This window comes from Chiloscyllium punctatum, chromosome 7, assembly GCF_047496795.1.
Source record: "Chiloscyllium punctatum isolate Juve2018m chromosome 7, sChiPun1.3, whole genome shotgun sequence".
NCBI lineage: Eukaryota > Metazoa > Chordata > Chondrichthyes > Orectolobiformes > Hemiscylliidae > Chiloscyllium > Chiloscyllium punctatum.
Genome location: NC_092745.1, coordinates 57,527,327 through 57,547,258, shown reverse-complemented (window position 1 = coordinate 57,547,258; position 19,932 = coordinate 57,527,327). Strand labels below are relative to the sequence as shown.

General features: G+C 40.1%; 1 protein-coding gene across 3 annotated transcripts in view; it reads left to right on the top strand.

The window, feature by feature from the left end:
- The window catches only part of hmcn1 (hemicentin 1), a 597,300-nt gene that overhangs the window by 387,714 nt on the left and 189,654 nt on the right, over positions 1-19,932 (top strand). For all 3 annotated transcript variants that reach the window (XM_072573640.1, XM_072573638.1, XM_072573641.1), the window contains 5 exons: positions 975-1,142; positions 5,027-5,140; positions 11,053-11,139; positions 12,895-13,086; positions 15,126-15,299. In XM_072573640.1, the coding sequence (XP_072429741.1) occupies positions 975-1,142; positions 5,027-5,140; positions 11,053-11,139; positions 12,895-13,086; positions 15,126-15,299 (735 nt within the window). The remainder of the gene's footprint in view (positions 1-974; positions 1,143-5,026; positions 5,141-11,052; positions 11,140-12,894; positions 13,087-15,125; positions 15,300-19,932) is intronic.

Sequence of the window (19,932 nt, the reverse complement as noted above, 5' to 3'; positions counted from 1 at the left end):
AGATGCCTTCCACATAGCTGGAGAGATTCTCACATAAGGGCCCATTGCCCGACACGATGGGACGTCCCAGTGGGCCTCAACCAGGACCTTGGGTTCATGTCACATTACAGGTGATCACCATTGCACCCCACACACACACACACACACACTCTGTGTCTCTGTCTCTCTCTCTCTTTCTCTCTCTCTCTGTGTTAGCAGCACAATAGAAAGAGACTCACACATACAATTAAACATGTTCCAAAATTCAAGGCAAAAAATTTTGAGTGTCATCCTAACTGTTCTTATGTAATACATAGTCATTAGTTTTAGAGCAACCTTTAAAGTATAAAGATGTGTGCCAATGATGGTCATATGACTCTGACATCCGCAAGAGAGATTAAGGTAAGACATCAGACTGAAAATTGCATGTGAAGAGGTCCATCTTTGATACTAGCCCAGAGTGTTGTATTTAGTCATTCGCAATGTACAGATGAAAATAACAGTATTACAGTATATCAGGGATGGAAAACCTTACTTAACGAACGAGTTGCCTCAAACGGAGTATATACATCGACACCTACAGCATGGAGATATACCTATGCAAGCTAGCAGCATTAGCATAAAATAAAACAACATTGATCATTTTCAGATGAGATGTCTTTATGATGCAAAGAAATCTGAAGAAAAGAAAACACTAAAGTTAGGGTATAAAAATTGAGAAATCCTTTTGACTCAGTAGTGTCAGAATAATGAGTTATCACCAACCACAGTTCCTTGAGTTATCAGCATAATAATGTGTAATGTATTTGATCTTTTATGTTATCTGACAAAGCATTGGAGCATTTATTGTTACTCATTATTATTCACACCGAAACTTGTTTTTAGAGATAGAGTTTTAGTTTCATTTGGATTGATGGTCTTTTAATTGTAAAAATGTGATTGATTTTCAATTTATTTACATCAATTGATTTTTCAATTCAAATCTTTTCTCTTAGTGCCACCGAGTATTAATGGAGCCCAGGGAGTGCCAGAGAACATCAGTGTTGTGGTTAACAATCCTGTGGTGTTGGCCTGCGAAGCCTCAGGCATCCCTCTTCCATCAATTACTTGGTTGAAAAATGGACAGCCAATCAGCCTGAACGGTGCTTTCAGAATTCTCTCCGGTACGCATGATACAAATCATCATTTACATTTGTATACTTGTACAAAATAATAACTAAGTTATTCAAGAATCTATTATTATAGTACATCTAACAGAGGATAATTACCAGGGAACAGAGCTATTTTGATTATGGTCAGTAAGCATATAATAGCTTTGTGCTGTTTTTGGAGAACTCTAAATTTAACCCATTTCTAATTTATTTCCCAATTGGACTGTTGACATAACTGCAACTCAAGTTTATTTTTTCCTCTGTGGCATATTTTCGCCTCAGTGTAAAGCCATATTGTTCTTTATATAATTGTCCATTTATTGGAAGTATTTTAACATTCAAATTTGAAGTTCAAATAAAAAGGATGCATTTGACAGATGCCAGGTTCACAATAGAAATAAGAATCAAAATTTTAAATGAAGTGAAAAATTTAAAAGAAAGAATAAGTGGAAGAAAGAATTGACTGCTAACATAAAAGAAAGTCCTCTAAGGACATATTTAAAAGGAAAAGGGTGGTAAAAGAAGAGAAATCTGACTAATTTAGGGCCCAAGAGGGGCATTTGGCATGGTAGCAAGATACATGCCTGAGCTTTTACAGGAGGATTTTACATCTGTCTTTACCATTGAAGATGATGCTACCAAGGTCATAGTGAGAGATTGGAGCAAATTACTATAGATACTGATGAAGAGTCCTCTAAACTTGAAACATTAGCTTGCTCTCTCTCCACAGATGCTGCCTGACCCACTGTGATTTCCTGCATTTCTTGTTTTCAGTGAAAGAGAAGTTAGTTGACACATTGGATAAACTAAAAATTGATAGAGGTACATTAAATGGGCTGAATGTACTGAAGGAAGTAAGAGTGGGAATTATGGAAGCAATGACATGATCTTCCATTCCTCCTTAGACAAAAGAGTGGTCCATAAGAATGGACAATTTCAGTTGTTCAAAAAGTGGATGTGAAGGTTAACCCAGCAACTATACAGGTTTAAGCTCAGTGGTAGGAAAGCTTGATAAAATAAAATAAAATTAGGAGTTGTTTTGTCAATTATGAATTCATTTAGGAGAAACAAGTTTAGATTTGCTCAGGGAAAATCGTGTTTAACTAACTTAATGGAGTTTAACAGTGTAGATTGATGAGAGACTGGGGAAGGTATATGGTGGAATTCCCCAGTTGTTTGTTTCTGGATGATTGCATTCCTTGATCTGTATTGACTTGAATTTGCAGGTGTAAGATATAATTTCAAAGTTTGCAGATGACACAGAAATTGGAAGTATTAAAAAAAATGCAGAGATTAGTGGTGGACTTCAAGAGGATGTCAAGAGGCTGGTGGAATGGGCAGATACATGACAGATAAAAGTTAACGCAGAGAAGTGTGGTAGGAAGAATGAGGAGAACTAATATAAAATAAAGGGTTCAACTCTAAAGGGGTTGCAAAAGCTGACTGATCTAGGGATATATGTGCAGAAGGAAGGGCTTATTCCCAAAACATTGATGCTCCTGCTCCTCAGATGCTGCCTGACCTGCTGTGCTTTTCCAGCACCAGACTTTTTGACTCTGTATATGTGCAGAAGTTATTGAAGCTAGCAGAGCTGCACGCAGTTAGCAAGCCTGTAAGATCTGCAATGTTCAATTGTAAGACCTAAGTCAACTACAATTATGCATATACTTTGAGGAAGTCAATCTAAAAGAACCTTTGGTCTTGATGAGTTACAAGATCACTTCAGGTTCAAATATGTTTTACATGTTTCACAGAATTATTACATTTATTATAATAAGCACAAAAGAATGATACTTAATAAGACAGTCCTTCCAGTGGTTCAATACACCAGCTGGCTGGGTGCATGTCTCTTGCTCTATTGAGTGCACTTGATGTTTTTGCACATCTAACCACAAGAAGTAACTGATTGCTAGCTTTTTTTTTCCTGTAAGGCATCCTGAACTCTGGCTTACCAATGAATGAGAACATATGGTCAATCTTATTCGGTAAAGCAGTGTGTGCCTAATCAATGATTGGTTTCTTAAGTGATGGCCATCCCACTGCTATCACTTCCAACTAACTTCTGATTGGTTCCGTAAGATGTCAGTAATTTAAGAAGTGTATTTTTCCTTACAGCTTATCTCTACAGTACAATCATAAACTTTGTAACCTAAGAAAAGGGGGCAGCACTGAAATACTTTGTCTGCTTGGAGGATATGTAGTGCAACATCCTACCAATTAATAGCATGCCAAATGTCTAATAGATTTGTCTGAAGAATTCCAAAGCTTATCAATAGCTTTTAATTAAAGAACCATTTGTTCATGCGTAACTTCACAATAACTGCTGCTGCTTTTGACAGACACAACCAGCAATATTCAATACAGAATAAACTTACACCCTGCTCTCCATCCTGAAACTGTTGGATACCATCACAGCTTACTTTTCTAATTATCTTTGTGCCATTAATAAATTTGGCAGCTGTACCTTCATCCATCATTTATATAAATTGTAAACAATTGAGGTTCCATCATTAATCTCTGCGGCACACAACTCATTAAATCTCGTCAACCTGGGAAAGTCCCATTTCAGCTTACTCTTTGCTCACTGTTAGCCAGCCAATCTTCTATCCATGCTGAAATGCTACTCTGTACACTACATGCATTTATTTTCTGCAATAACCTTTGATATGGCACCTTATGGATGTGAGTGCAGCAAATGTTTACTGGACTGATTCTTCGGGTAGCAGGACTGATGTATGAAGAGAGATTGGTTTGGTTGGGACTATGTTGACTGGAGGTTAGATGTACGAGGGAGGATCCCATAGAAAATAATACAACTCTAACAGGAATAGACAAGGTAAATGCAGGAGGGTTGTTTCTGATGACTGGGGAGTCTAGATGTAAGGGTCACATGATTACAGGGTAAGCCATTTAGGAATCTGATGAGGAGGAACTTCTTCACTCAAAGAATATGAGGCTGTGAAATTCTTTACCACAGAAAGTGGTTGAGGCCAAATCATTGAATGTTTTCAGAAGGAGTTAGATGTAACTCTTGGGGCTAAAAGGATAAGAGGGTACGAAGAGAAAGCAGGAAATGGGTACTGAGTTGGGATGATCTGCCTTGGTCATATTGAATGGCGGAGTAAGGCTCAAAGGGCTGAATGGCCTACTCCTGTTCTAATTTTCTGTTTCTATGTGTCTTGTTCCTTGAACGTTGAAAGTTGACACCAAGCCATGAGCATAGTAGATTCTTTTTAGATGAACAAGAAGGCTGATGATAACAGTGCAGCATAACTTTTCCTTTGCCTATTGCTTAGCATAAACAAACCATTTGATTGGTGTGTGTAGTTAAGTATTATTTGCACAGAGTCCATCTCTGAGGTACTCCCCTGGACCAGAATATCTCCGCCGTGGTCAGTCTATCACTACAATTTACTATTAGCCTTGCTTTTAAAATTAACCTCTTCTGGTGCTCATGGCTTGGATAACTTATAGCAGTAATTCAGTGCAAAGTGAGCTCATCAGGTTTTTGTGAAATGTTCAAGCTCATAAAATATTACAGCTAATCCACTGACACGGCGAACGCCACTTGTTGATACAGACAACTATATAAACAAGTACAGATATGGCTATCTTTAATGGTGGTGACTTTGTGTCTGCATTATATATAATATAAGTGGTTCATTGTTTGTGCAAAGTGAATTATTTAAATGTTATATTCCTTTGTGGCTATATGGCAAAGCATTTAACTGCACTTTGGGATTTACATTCCTAAATAACAGTGTAATTGTTTGTTACTCTGACCCCAATTGAATTTTTCTAGAAGCTGTACAAACATTATGCTGTATTGCAATTATTTTTATATCCTTTTTTAATTATCAACCTCATGTAACATTTGAACTTTTATTTTCCCGCAGGAGGTTGGATACTGCGCTTGATGCATCCTGCAGTGGAAGATTCGGGGAGATACTCTTGTGTGGTTACAAATGCTGCAGGAGAAGACAGCAAGAGCTTTAACCTTAATGTCTTAGGTATAGAATGATACGCAGTGCTTTGCAATGAGAGCAAAAGCATTCCCAACATATTTCTTTCTATTTCTATAGCACAGTGATGGAACAAAATCACTGTCAAATTGTCATAATTTTCTGTGACTAAAAACTACGCAGTTATTCGTTTCTTGTAGTCTTTCTTTTTTAGATTTAAAAACATCAATTTCTTCCTTTCTGAATACTTTTTCAAAAGACTCAGTTTTTCATTCCCACTTGTTGATAGTTATAAGTAAGCTGAACAATTAAGATGAAAATAATATAATCAAAAGGAGAGCAATTCAAGGATTCCTCTCCAGACAAGAAAGGACACTTCAGCTGGATTTTGTAACAATAGCAAAAGAGTGGTACTCCCTGCTTATTACATTTTGTGGATTACCCAGTGTGACCTATGTGAGACTCCTAACTGCTTTCTGTCCTAACAACTCACTTGATTCAAAGCATAATTAGACATTAGCAACAAGTATTGACCTTGCCCACATCTTGTAAGAGAATAAAGAATCACTGAACTTAGGTATATGTGATACAATAAATCAAATCAAAATCAGAAAATAATGATTTGCAGAGAATTCTTGTACTTTGAGCTGAAATTTGGGACTATTGGGTATTTTGATCCAATACATTGACCTCTATAGGGAAGCTATGATGGGTGATCAGGACAAGAAAATAAGGAGGTAATTCAAGCAGTCAAATTTGGCATTCATTACTGAGACAGAGAGTCTTAACCATGAATTATTATTTGGATTTAAATCATGTGCAATAAAAAACTAAGATTGGCAGAGACAAGTCTGATTTAGAGAGATGAATAAAAGGGATAGCAAAAGTAATACAAAGATTTTTTGAATGTTCAAAAATTATTAAATTCTGAAAGTATAAGACGTATTTGTAAAATTAAATATTCAAGGTCAGTAAGTTGTTTGACAGTAATTTTGACTGACAATACCATTAAAACAGAAGAGTACTCCTGAATGCACTAGCTTTAATCTTTTCTTCTGCACTTAGTGGGTAAATACTATATTTCTAAATTCTGCACTGAAGTATGTGTAAGCCTATCACTGAGGTTCTATTAGAGTGCAGCCTGCAAAATCTGGAATTAAAAAAAGAAACTAGCCAACTGGCAACCATGTAACTGCTGCTGGCTGTCATAAAAACCTTTAGGGAAGGAAATCTGCTGTATTTATCTGGTCTGGCCTAGATGTGACTCCAGACCAACAGCAATTTGGTTGACCTTTAACTACCCTGTGGGCTATTAAGGCTGAGCAAAAATGTTTATCTAGCCAACGACATCCTCATCCTGTGAATGAATTTAAGAAAAGTCTGTGGAGCAACAAAATAGTTTGTGCTTCTGCTTCTAGATTTCCATGTTTAATTACCTAAGTTTATTCTCTAGAAGTTGTTTGTCTGATTTTATTCAATAATGGCAATTATTCTTAGTCTCACGGTGAGTTTCTATGCAAAATCCTGAATAAAGAATCATTAACTGTCATATCATTTTTTTTTACCCACCCCACCATTCTTTCCCTTCCACACATCATCCCATCAATCCACCCTTCACATGACCATATTCTGCTCCCTGCAGCATTCCAGCACTCTCCCTCCTCAGCTCAATCCTACATTCTTCTCCATCTCACCCTACCACTCCCATATTATTTACTACCAATAACATAGAACATAAACATAGAAAAATACAGCGCAGTACAGGCCCTTCGGCCCTCGATGTTGCGCCGACCGAAGCCTACCTAACCTACACTAGCCCAATAACCTCCATATGCTTATCCAATGCCTGCTTGAATGACCATAAAGAGGGAGAGTCCACCACTGCTACTGGCAGGGCATTCCATGAACTCGCAACCCACTGAGTAAAGAATCTACCCCTAACATCTGTCCTATATCAACCTCCCCTTAATTTAAAGCTGTGTCCCCTAGTAACAGCTGACTCCATACGCAGAAAAAGGTTCTCACTGTCAACCCTATCTAAACCCCTAATCATCTTGTACACCTCTATCAAATCGCCCCTAAACCTTCTTTTCTCCAATGAGAACAGCCCCAAGTGCCTCAGCCTCTCCTCATACGATCTTCCTACATGCCAGGCAACATCCTGGTAAACCTCCTCTGCACCTGTTCCAGTGCCTCCACATCCTTCCTATAGTATGGCAACCATACTCCAGATAAGGCTGCACCAGAGTCTTATACAACTGCAACATGACCTCAGGACTCTGGAACTCAATTCCTCTACCAATAAAGCCCAGTACGCCATATGCCTTCACAGCACTATTTACCTGGGTGGCAACTTTCAGAGATCTGTGTACATGGAGACCAAGATCCCTCTGCTCATCCACACTACCAAGTAGCCTACCATTAGCCCAGTAATCCATCTTCTTGTTACTCCTACCAAAGTGAATGACTTCACACTTAGCTACATTGAATTCCATTTGCCACCTTTCTGCCCAGCTCTGCAACTTATCTATATCCCGCTGTAACCTGCCACATCCTTCTTCGCTGTCCACCACTCCCCAACTTTCGTATCATCCGCAAACTTGCTCACCCAGCCTTCAAGCCCCTCCTCCAGGTCATTTATAAAAATGACAAACAGCAATGGTCCCAAAACAGATCCTTGCGGAACACCGCTAGTAACTGCGCTCCAAGATGAACCTACACCATCAGCTACTACCCTCTGTCTCCTTCCAGCCAGCCAATTCCTAATCCAAACCTCTAATGCACCCTCAATGCCATACCTTCGTAATTTTTGCAGTAGCCTACCATGGGGTACCTTATCGAACGCCTTGCTAAAATCCATATACACCACATCTATTGCTTTACCCTCGTCCACTTCCTTAGTCACCTTCTCAAAGAACTCAATAAGGTTGGTGAGGCACGACCTGCCCATCACAAAACCATGCTGACTATCCTTGATCACATTATTCCTATCCAGATGTTCATAAATCCTATCCCTTACAATTCTCTCTAAGACTTTGCCCACAACAGAAGTGAGACTCACTGGCCGATAGTTACTCGGGCTGTCCCTACTCCCCTTCTTGAACAAGGGGACCACATTTGCTATCTTCCAGTCCTCTGGCACTATTCCTGTAGACAACGACAACATAAAAATCAAGGCCAATGGCTCCGCTATCTCCTCCCTCGCTTCCCAGAGGATCCTAGGATAAATGCCATCAGACCCAAGGGACTTATGTATTTTCACCCTTTCCAGTATTCCCCGGACCTCTTCCCTACATACCTCCAAAGCCATCCATTCTAATCACTTGTGACTCAATATTCACATCAGCAACAACGTCCTGTTCCTGAGTGAAAACTGATGAAAAGTATTGATTTAGTGTCTCTCCAATCTCCTCTGCCTCCAAGCACAACTTCCCACTACTATCCTTGACTGGACCGATACCTACCCTGGTCATCCTTTTATTCCTGACATACCTATAGAAAGCTTTAGGGTTTTCCCTAATCCTACCAACCAAGGACTTTTCATGTCCCCTTCTCGCTACTCTTAGCTCTCTCTTCAGATCCTTCCTGGCTACCTTATAACTCTCAATCGCCCCAACTGAACCGTCTCGCCTCATCTTTACATAGGCTGCCCTCTTCCCTTTCACAAGGGATTCCAATTCCTTATTAAACCAGGGCTCCCTCACAAGACCCTTTCCTCCCTGCCTGACTGGTACATACTTATCAAGGGCACCCAATAGCTGCTGCTTGAACAAGCTCCACATATCATTTGTGTCCTTCCCCTGAAGCCTATTTTTCCAATCCACACATCCTAAGTCGTGCCTCACCGCATCATAATTTCCCTGCCCCCAGCTGTAACTCCTGCCCTGCAGTGCACACTTATCCCTCTCCATCACTAGAGTAAAAGTCACCGAGTTGTGGTCACTGTCCCCGAAGTGCTCACCTACCTCCAATTCTAACACCTGGCCTGGTTCATTACCTAGAACCAAATCCAGTATGGCCTCACCTCTTGTTGGCCTGTCTACATCTTGTGTCAGGAAATCCTCCTGCACACATTGGACAAACACCGACCCATCTAACGAACTTGAGCTGTAGCTTTCCCAGTCAATATCAGGAAAGTTAAAGTCCCCCATAACAACCACCCTATTACTTTCACTCTTCTCCTGAATCATCCTTGCAATACTTTCCTCTACGTCTCTCGGACTATTAGAAGGCCTGTCGAAAACTCCTAACAGGGTGACCTCACATTTCCTATTTCTAACCTCAGCCCAAACTACCTCAGATGGCGAGTCTTCATCCATCGTCTTTTCCACCACTGTAATACTATCCTTGACAAGCAATGCCACACCTCCCCCTCTTTTACCCCCACCTCTGACCCTACTAAAACATTTAAACCCTGGAACCTGCAAAAGCCATTCCTGTCCCTGTTCTACCCACGTCTCTGTAATGGCCACAACATCGAAGTCCTAGGTACCAACCCACGCTGCAAGTTCACCTACCTTATTTCTTATACTTCTGGCATTGAAGTATACACACTTCAAGCCACCTTCCTGTTTACCGGCACCCTCCTTCGAGATCGATGCCTTGTTCCTAACCTCCCTACACTCAAGGTCCTGTACCCTAAAGCTACAGTCCAGGTTCCCATGCCCCTGCAGAGCTAGGTTAAACCCTCCCAAAGAGCAGTAGCAAACCTCCCGCCAAGGATGCTGGTGCCCCTCAGCTTCAGGTGGAGACCATCCTGTTTATAGAGGTCCCACCTTCCCCAGAAAGAACCCCAGTTGTCCAGAAACCGGAATCCCTTCCTCCTGCACCATCCCTGTAGCCACGCATTTAACTGTTCTCTCTCCCTATTCCTCGACTCTCTATCACGTGGCATGGGTAACAGACCAGAGACAACAACTCTGTTCGTTCTAGCTCTGAGCTTCCAACCTAGCTCCCTGAAAGCCTGCCTAACATCCTCACCCCTCTTCCTACCTATGTCGTTGGTGCCAACGTGGACCACGACCTGGGGGTGCTCCCCCTCCCCCTCCTCATAACACACCTCACAACCACTCTATCCACAATTGCACCCCAGTACTGTTATTAGAACTTTGTGATCTGACAGAAAAAAAATAAATGAATACATTATAATGTGAAAGATGGTAATCTAATTGCTTTAAAAGATGAACTACCACACATATGCCAGCATTTTTTTAATTTTCATAACTGATTACTGGAGCAAAGGTTGAATCATTTAGAATGATTGCTGTTCTGGCATTCTCCAAGTCAGCTCTCTCTAAGGGATCATTATCACTGTATAAACTGTGTTGAATTAATAGCACACTCACGTCTCAGTAAAAACATTCTGCAAATCCCACTCCAGGATATGCGCACAAAAATCAAAACTGACACTCCAATGCAGTAATGAGGGAGTGCGGCACTGTGGGAGGAGCAATAATTTGGATTACATGTTAAACTGAAGTTCCATCTGCCCTCTTAAATGAGCATACAAAATCTCTGCTGACCTGACTGATATTTATTAATGAGCATCACAAAACACAGTTTTTCATTATTTCATTTGAAATACTGCAAATTTGCTGCACACATTTGCTATATCATCAGAGTTTACTGCACTTTACAAATACCTCATTGACTTTGGGATGTCATGTGATCATGCAAAGTACTGTACAAATGCAAATTATTTGAAAAAAAAACACCATGCTTGTAATGTGCTTTGAAGTACTAAATTAATAGAATGGACAACTGAAAATAAGATCTAATTAGCTTGAAACATTGTCAAGAACATCCTGGGTGCAACATTGGTCTGCAAGATTGAATTTTTAGGTGAAGTGTTGTTGGAGGTTGGAATATATTCTATTTTTAGGCTTTATCTGTAATAGAGGCAAAGTGTTTTGGATTGTGTACATGGTCATATTTAAATATACATTTTTTTTATTAAATAGTACCACCGAGCATCGTTAATGAAGATAAAATAGAAGATATGAAAATCAAGGAGAATCAAAGCATTACCTTTACCTGTGAGGCTTCAGGTAAAAGCATAGTAATAAATATTATGTCATTGTGAAATAGCTTACACTTCCTTCTTAAAATGTTATTAGCAGTTGACTGCTGTAATCTGTTGTGGAAAAGATGATTGATTGACAGGATATCAATACTAACAAAGATAAGCACTGAAGACAGCATTGCACCAACGCACACATCAACATTGTGATATTGTTATCCCGAACATTAGATTTGACTATCAATTTCCATTTGTAAATTGATAAAGTGATGAATGTTTGTGCTGTAGGGAACTCAATGTTAAATTATAATATTTCCGATCATAGCCACTCAGACTGGAGGTCTACATTCGAAGGTATCCTAATCAAGTCCTATTTAGCTTTTCTTATTAGCTCAACATGTAGTTGACCAGTGAATATGGTATTACCCCCTGGTATGGTACATGGACTGTGCTGAATTAATCATTCCTAGACAGGATGCTGATAAAGTGTTGTAGTTATTCTAGGCTCTCTTGGATGTTGGAGAGTGAAAATGAACATTTGGGTAGAATATCAGAGGGAAGACAGCAAGTTGCATAGAGTCAACTAGGAGTCTGGTCACTCATGGTTCAGGTCTATCCAGCTAAGTCATTCATGGAAGTCACAGGCTGTCCTGGAAGTCCATCCATTAAAAGTACAGGGGAGGTTAGCAGGAGCCAGTGTTGTGGAGTGGAAGCTCCAATTGTGGTGATCAGAGGCAGCAAACTGGAATTCATAGATATTTACTGTTGTGAATAGGAGAGACAACAGAACGTTGAAGTGAAAGGAGTAATGTGGGAGGGCAGTCATCGACAGCATTATCCTGGCCTGCAGTGTGGAAGTCAAAGGACCACTGTATTTGGCATGTTTACTCAATAGTCCTGGGGCGCAAGATGTAAAATGGGGAGATGAAGATTTAGACAGATGTGTTGAGTGAAGATTTGTGGAAGTACAAAGCATATGGGGGACGGTGAGTGATAGCAAGTGAGGCAATGTGTTGCCTGCAATTGTGAAGGTGGTTCAGCATGAGTCTTGGTGAAGGATGGGTGGAGTAGCAGAGAGAGTGAGTGTGTAAGGTAGCAGAGAAAAGATTTAGCATGTAACACTGGTGGACCAGAAATGGTCATTTGCCATCGTACACTGCTGGACATCTGTCTCGACAGTTGAGATCATGTTGATCCAGATGGCATCCTCACACCAGGTTGGCAGGCTCTGGTGTCATACTCTCCTCTGCTAGCCTTGGAGGAAATGGAAGGCTCTCCCCTCTATTACCCCATCCACTAGACCATCAGGTCCCTTTTGTGCCATGTCTGAGGCAAACATTACTGTATGTGTAGGGCAGTTCCAGATAAATGGTGCCTGATCAGGTGCACAATAGCTTTAAGGAGTCCCAAGATATCCCAGCAGTGGTGAGGTTTTCTACCTACAGTGAGTCAGAGAATTGAATTAGCATAGTTGATGAGATAGGCTTAATATGATTGCATGGGGAAACTTGCTCAGCATTGTGGAGAAAATCTCTCCATGAAACTCAATGAAAATGACACCCAGCTGATTTCTGGTAATATTCAGCCTAATTATTAGATTTTTTAAAAATGTAACTAATTCATTCAGTTTTACAGAAAATTACCTTAATGTGTTTCTAATCAACATAGTAATAGTTTTCCGGTAAGAGTAATTGTTTCAGTTAGGGCAAAGAATCAAAGGTTTTAATTATGTCCTACACTAAGCAAAGGATTTCATAGAATTTGTTTTCTCCTTTGTGAAAAGGCAATCCTGTTCCACAAATAAAATGGATGAAAGATGGTCAACCTCTGACTGAAGACCAGCAGCACCAGATTCTGTCCAGTGGGCGCTTTCTCCAGATTGAGCGTGCCCATGTGTCTGATGCAGGTCGATACACCTGCATTGCTTCAAACACAGCTGGAGATAAGAACAAAAACTTTAACCTGCATGTTTTAGGTAGGTGTTCTAGGCTGACATTTTAAATCTACTAGGCTGAATAATACAATTCTAGGTTTGGAGTACGAGAAAACTGGAAATGATAACCTCCCAAAAGCATAAAGTTTTCATATGTGAGCGTCTTGTTTTCATCAGTTTTGCATATGTGCCAGAAGATGTGGCCAGTCAAGCAATATTAAACCACTATGACCTGAATTCTCCATTCTAAAGAAAAAGTCAGTGACGGACATCAGGCATGTACATCATTCTGATATGAAACATTTGTTTTTTCGATCAAAGGAATATTAGGACTAAAGGACTTGGAAACTTTATTTTGATCTGAACATTGATGTGAATGACCAATAAAACTATCTAAAACACTGGGAAACCGAAAGGTTGAAACCCCTTAGTATTAGTACAGAGTAGGATTGTCAATTGGCTTGCGATAAGAAAAGGATCTCTTAGATACTACTGTTAGAAGCTTGGGACCACCTTTTTATTTTGCACCAATTGTGGCCTCTCTTCAACTATGTACTTCCTACCACCTTCAGCAGTAGAAAAGTTATGCATTGCCTTTTTCACTTGATCTTAGGTGGTCTCCTGGTTCCCAAAACTACTTGCATAGTAGTTACTGGCTCAGAGGTATTCAACTGTAGGAGAAGTGTCATATGATGAAATCTCCAGCAATCTATTTAATCAATTCTAACAGAGGGCATGGAGTATCTGTTGTGCTGAGGGAAAGAAGCCTATATGTTAACTGTGGGTGAAGCACATCAAATTTTCATTTGAATGTATTAGTCATTAGACTAGTGATTATGAAAGCATGCCAGACATCGTGTCCATTGGAAGTGATTGCTATGTGAGCAATGATTTCTTTAGTCTGTGCTAATTTTTCATTACAACTGTTCTGCTTACCTGCAGCAGCAAATTTGAGACTCAAAATGATCATCCTTAAAAGCCTTGCATGTCCTTGTAGCTGTTCACTAGCTGCTGCCAGTGGAAAACCCAACCTTGTGACCTCAGAGTTCTTTCAATATCTCATGCGCAAAATGCTGGGAATAATACTCAAATGAGTTGATTTTATGTAAAAGATCCACAGAACTAAAGAGTAGCTGTCAGAAACCACTGTTCTGAGACCTTTATTTATTTAATTGTGCACTTTGGGTGTCACTGGCTAGACCAAATATCATTACCTTGGTTACCCTTGAAAAGGTGATAGTGAATTGCCTTCTTGAACCACAACAGTCCATTTGGCATAGGTTTGACCACAACGCACATCCTCCCCATAATGAAGGTAATTCAAGGATTTTGGGCCAGTGACACTGAAGGAATGGCAATGTATTTCAAACTCTGAATGGTATATATCTTGGAAGGGAAGTTGCAAGTGGTGAGTCTCATGTATCTACTGACCTTGTTCTGCTAAATGGTCATGATCATGCATTTGGGAGGTTTTGTCTGAGGAGCCTTGGTGAATTTCTGCAGTACATTTTACATGTGCGTTGCTATTATTGCTAGTGGTGGAGGGAGTGATTGCTTGTTGATGTGGTCCAACCAAGCAGGCTACTTTTTCCTGGATGATATCAAGCTACTTGAATGTCATTGAGGTTGCACTTATCCAGAAAATAGGGTTTTTCATCACACTCCTGACTTGTGCCTTGTCAATGGTGAACAGACATTGTGGAGTCAGGAAGTGAGTTACTCTGCAGGATTCCCGTTCTTTGACACGCCCTAATAGCTACAGTATTTAGTTCAGTACAGCTTATGATCAATGGTAATCCCTAGAATGTTGATAGTGAGGTATTCAGCATTGATAGTGCCATTGAATGTCAAGGAGAATTCTTAGATTCTTTCTGTTGAAGATGGTAATTGCCTGGCACCTGTGTAGCACGAATATTACTTGCCATTTGTCAATCCAAACTGAGATATCGTGCAGGTCTTAGTCCCTGCAATATTACTATTTGTTGTAAGACATATTTCAAGCTTATCCTAAATTTATAGCTAAAGTAACAATACTTTAAATCAGCTTTATGACATATTTGCGCTTTTTGTTTGCTATCCAGTTTCTCCAAAGATTCCAGGTGTTGATGCACAGGGCACGCCAGAGGACATTATTGTTGTTCTGAATAGCCCCACCTCCCTTGTGTGTGAGGCACAATCATACCCTCCAGCAATCATTACTTGGCTCAAGGATGGATCACCTTTTGACTCTAACAAAAATGTCCAGATTCTTCCAGGTAAATACAAGTTATACTGTAACATCATAACCAATAAATTACTCAAATATGGAAAAAATAAGGCACAAATTATTACAGACATAAGAAAAAAGATATCAGGACAAATGACAAAAGGTTAATGAGGGGGAAAGGTTGCAAGAAGGATCATTAAAGAGACAAGAAATGTGGAGAGGTTTATGGAGGAAATTCCTAAAATACCTGAATAGCCCTACACAGTTGAAGGCACGGTAGCCACGAGTGGGGCAAAGAAAGGAGACAGTGTACAAAATGCCAGAGTCAGACATCTGACGATCTAGGTGAGAACTTTGAACTGTAGGAGATGACCAAGATGGGGAAGGGTAAGGCACTGAAGGGATTTAAACATGATTGACATTATTAAATTTTTGAAGTATTTGGGAATTGGGAGACATTTTAGATCTGAGCAATTTATATTGCTGCACAAGGGGCAGCCACACAATGGCCATAGTCTTACATTCCTATGGAGGCACATAAGCAAGAGGTATACAATTAGATGCAGTTCCACCAACATTGTTCTTGAAGCCTAGCAACCTGTCCCTACTCCACCACAATTTCATTTCTAGCACTGGACAGTGGGACAATTGACAAGTAGCCAATTAACCAACACATGGGTGCCTTGTTCCACTCCTACCACAATTTTTTTTCCCCCACAGTCAATCGAGGTTCACATAAAGTCTGAAGTTTTCAAATCTCACTTTTCTAGCTATAATGAGAAAAAGAGGAGGAATACATCCATTATGTTTTCCTTGGCCTATCAAAGGTCACTTCTGAAGTCTTCCGCTTCAATGGGGTCAGTGTAACCTAGACCCTATTCCCTCTTGTGCCTTGCCCCCTGTGTCTCTTAGCCTGGCACCTCCAAAACTCTCTGAATGTATCTCTCCATCTAGTTCCAGCAAGATCACCTTCATGGACTGGATACACGATTTGAGCCAGAGAACTGCTAGTCTGCTGTAGCTCTGAGGTGACAGCTTTGTTTGTTACAGGTGGCAATTGTTAACAAATATTTTCTTGATGAAGCAGATGCCTGATGTATTGCTCTTCACTCAGCGTGAGTAGGAGAATTGCTTCTGAACTTCCTGAGCAGATAGGATTTCCTCTTAAACCTCTTCTAAATCTCCCTCTCCAACCTTAATTGATAGCTTGTCTTGCTCGACATGACCTCTGTTCATTCTCAATTTTGTTATTCAAAGAGGAATATCTACTAGTTATACTCTTGTCTCAGAGCAACTGATTTGTAGATAAATCTTGAAGTCAGCAAGAACTTTTTAAGTATCCTCCTTGGATATTTATAAAACCTTTATGAGAATTTACACAAAGCACTAAATGCTTATCTTGAAGCAATAACTGAAAGAAATCAATGAGCGAACAACATTTTAAGTATTTTCTCATTTTAAAAGTCACTAGTGTAGGTGAGTCTTTCCTGTTGGTGAACACATGTTCACCTTTGTAAATGTAAGATTTGAACAGTTGAGCTCAAAATTGCACAGCTGGTGTCAAAACGGTATTGCATTCTGAAGTTGGAGAAAATGGATTCAATGTCTTACTCATATATCGTTTCAAGTATTGCGATGAATTTCATGTTGGCAACAAATTTGTCTGTCTTCTGCCAGACCTTAGAGACTGAGAATCAGGGGAGTTTTTTGAATTATGAGTTTGGCAAATTGGAAGATTTGTGTGAATGCCAATGTCAATTTTTTAACTCCTTGGATGAAATGTGCCATTTTACAACACCAAATTTAATTTGTTTGGCCAGAGCTCAGAAAGTCTGAATATTTGAACTTGGTGGAAATATTTTGCTTAAAAACTATCATACAGCCAAACTGTACACATGGCATTCCTTCCAGGATACCAATAACTAATCATTTAGATTGAAGTCAAATGATAGAGAGATATGCTGAATGGTCCTTTATTTAATTAATTCTAGTGGTTAAGAAAGTTAGTAACTTGGTAACTGAACTGGTGCATTCAGTGAGACCATTAAAAATTCTGTAAGATAGCATGATCGTTTATTTATTTGCATTTTAATCAATACATGTTTCAATATACAAGCATTTTGGAGAATGGTATATTTAGATTTAAATGATTAGATTATTTTGTCTTTGCTGATAATTAGATTGTTTTGCCTTTGTAATACTATTCAGTTTATTGTGATCATATATTCTGTTTCTATAATAATTTAATATGTGACAAGTAACACAGCCACTGTGTAATTCTTAGCTAAAGCATATGACAATTTGCTTAAAAATGTAAGTGGAATGAAATTTCTAAACTAATAGAAAACTTGATGTACAAAAAGAAAACATGATTGATTTATTATGAAGTATCGAATGCCATACCAGTATTATGTTAAATAAAAACAAAGTGCTGAGAAAACGCAACAAGTCTGGCAGCATCAGTGGAGAGAGAAAAACAGAAGCCAGCACTTTCTGCTTTATTTCAGATTTTCAATATCTGCTATATTTTGCTTTTATTTCAGTATTACTTTAGATAGATTTGGATCAGAATAGAATTTTTAAAGAATAGGAACATGATCAGCTTTTGACTATTGTTCATTAGATTTCTATCTTGTGCTATAATTAAAGTGGTTAACAATATTCAAAGTACCAATTTCTTCTTGACCTAAGCAAATATGTAAGGTGTAGACAGGATAGATCAAATGAATCCTTAGAGTATAAAGGAAGTAGGAGTATACTAAAGAGGGAAATCAGGAGGGCAAAAAGGGGACATGAGATAGCTTTGGCACATAGAATTAAGGAGAATCCAAAGGGTTTTCACAAATACATTAAGGACAAACGGGTAACTAGGCAGAGAATAGGGCCCCTCAAAGGTCAGCAAGGCGGCCTTTGTGTGGAGCCACAGAAAATGGGGGAGATACTAAATGAGTATTTTGCATCAGTATTTACTGTGGAAAAGGATATGGAAGATGTAGACTGTAGGGAAATAGATGGTGACATCTTGCAAAATGTCCAGATGACAGAGGAGGAAGTGTTGGATGCCTTGAAAAGGGTAAAGGTGGATAAATCCCCAGGACCTGATCAGGTTTAGATTAGATTACTTACAGTGTGGAAACAGGCCCTTCCGCCCAACAAGTCCACACCGTCCCGCCGAAGCGTAACCCACCCAGACACCTACATCTACATCTACCCCTTACCTAACACTACGGGCAATTTAGCATGGCCAATTCACCTGACCTGCACATCTTTGGACTGTGGGAGGAAACCGGAGCACCCGGAGGAAACCCACACAGACACGGGGAGAACGTGCAAACTCCACACAGTCAGTCACCTGAGGCGGGAATTGAACCCGGGTCTCTGGCGCTGTGAGGCAACAGTGCTAACCATTGTGCCACCGTGCCGCCCACAGGTGTACCTGAGAATTCTGTGGGAAGTTGGAGAAGTGATTGCTGAGCCTCTTGCTGAGATATTTGTATCATCAATAGTCATAGGTGAGGTGCCGGAAGACTGGAAGTTGGCAAATGTAGTGCCACTGTCTAAGAAGGGTGGTAAGGACAAGCCAGGGAACTATAGACCAGTGAGCCTGACCTCAGTGATGGGCAAGTTGTTGGAGGGAATCCTGAGGGACAGGATGTCCATGTATTTGGAAAGGCAAGGACTGATTAGGGATAGTCAACATGTCTTTGTGCGTGGGAAATCATGTCTCACAAACTTGATTGAGTTTTTTGAAGAAGTAACAAAGAGGATTGATGAGGGCAGAGTGGTAGATGTGATCTATATGGACTTCAGAAAGGCGTTCGACAAGGTTCCCCATGGATACTGATTGATTAGTAAGGTTAGATCTCATGAAATACAGGGAGAACTAGCCATTTGGATACAGAACTGGCTCAAAGGGAGAAGACAGAGGGTGGTGGTGGTGGAGGGTTGTTTTTCAAACTGGAGGCCTGTGACCAGTGGAGTGCCATAAAGATCGGTGCTGAGTTCTCTACTTTTTGTCATTTACATAAATGATTCGGATGCGAGCATAAGAGGTACAGTTAGTAAGTTTGCAGATGACACCAAAATTGGAGGTGTAGTGGTCAGCGAAGAGAGTTACCTCAGATTACAACAGGATTTGGACCAGATGGGCCAATGGGCTGAGAAGTGGCAGATGGAGTTTAATTCAGATAAATGCGAGGTGCTGCATTTTGGGAAAGCAAATCTTAGCAGGACTTATACACTTAATGGTAAGGTCCTAGGGAGTGTTGCTGAACAAAGAGACCTTGAGTGCAGGTTCATAGCTCCTTGAAAGTGAAGTCGCAGGTAGATAGTGAAGAAGGTATTTGGTATGCTTTCTTTTATTGGTCAGAGTATTGAGTACAGGAGTTGGGAGGTCATGTTGCAGCTGTACAGGACATTGGTTAGGCCGCTGTTGGAATATTGCGTGCAATTCTGGTCTCCTTCCTATCGGAAAGATGTTGTGAAACTTGAAAGGGTTCAGAAAAGATTTACAAGCATGTTGCCAGGGTTGGAAGATTTGAGCTATAGGGAGAGGCTGAACAGGCTGGGGTTGTTTTCCCTGGAGTGTCGGAGGCTGAGGGGTGACCTTATAGAGGTTTACAAAATTATGAGGGGCATGGATAGGATAAATAGGCAAAGTCTTTTCCCTGGGGTGGGGGAGT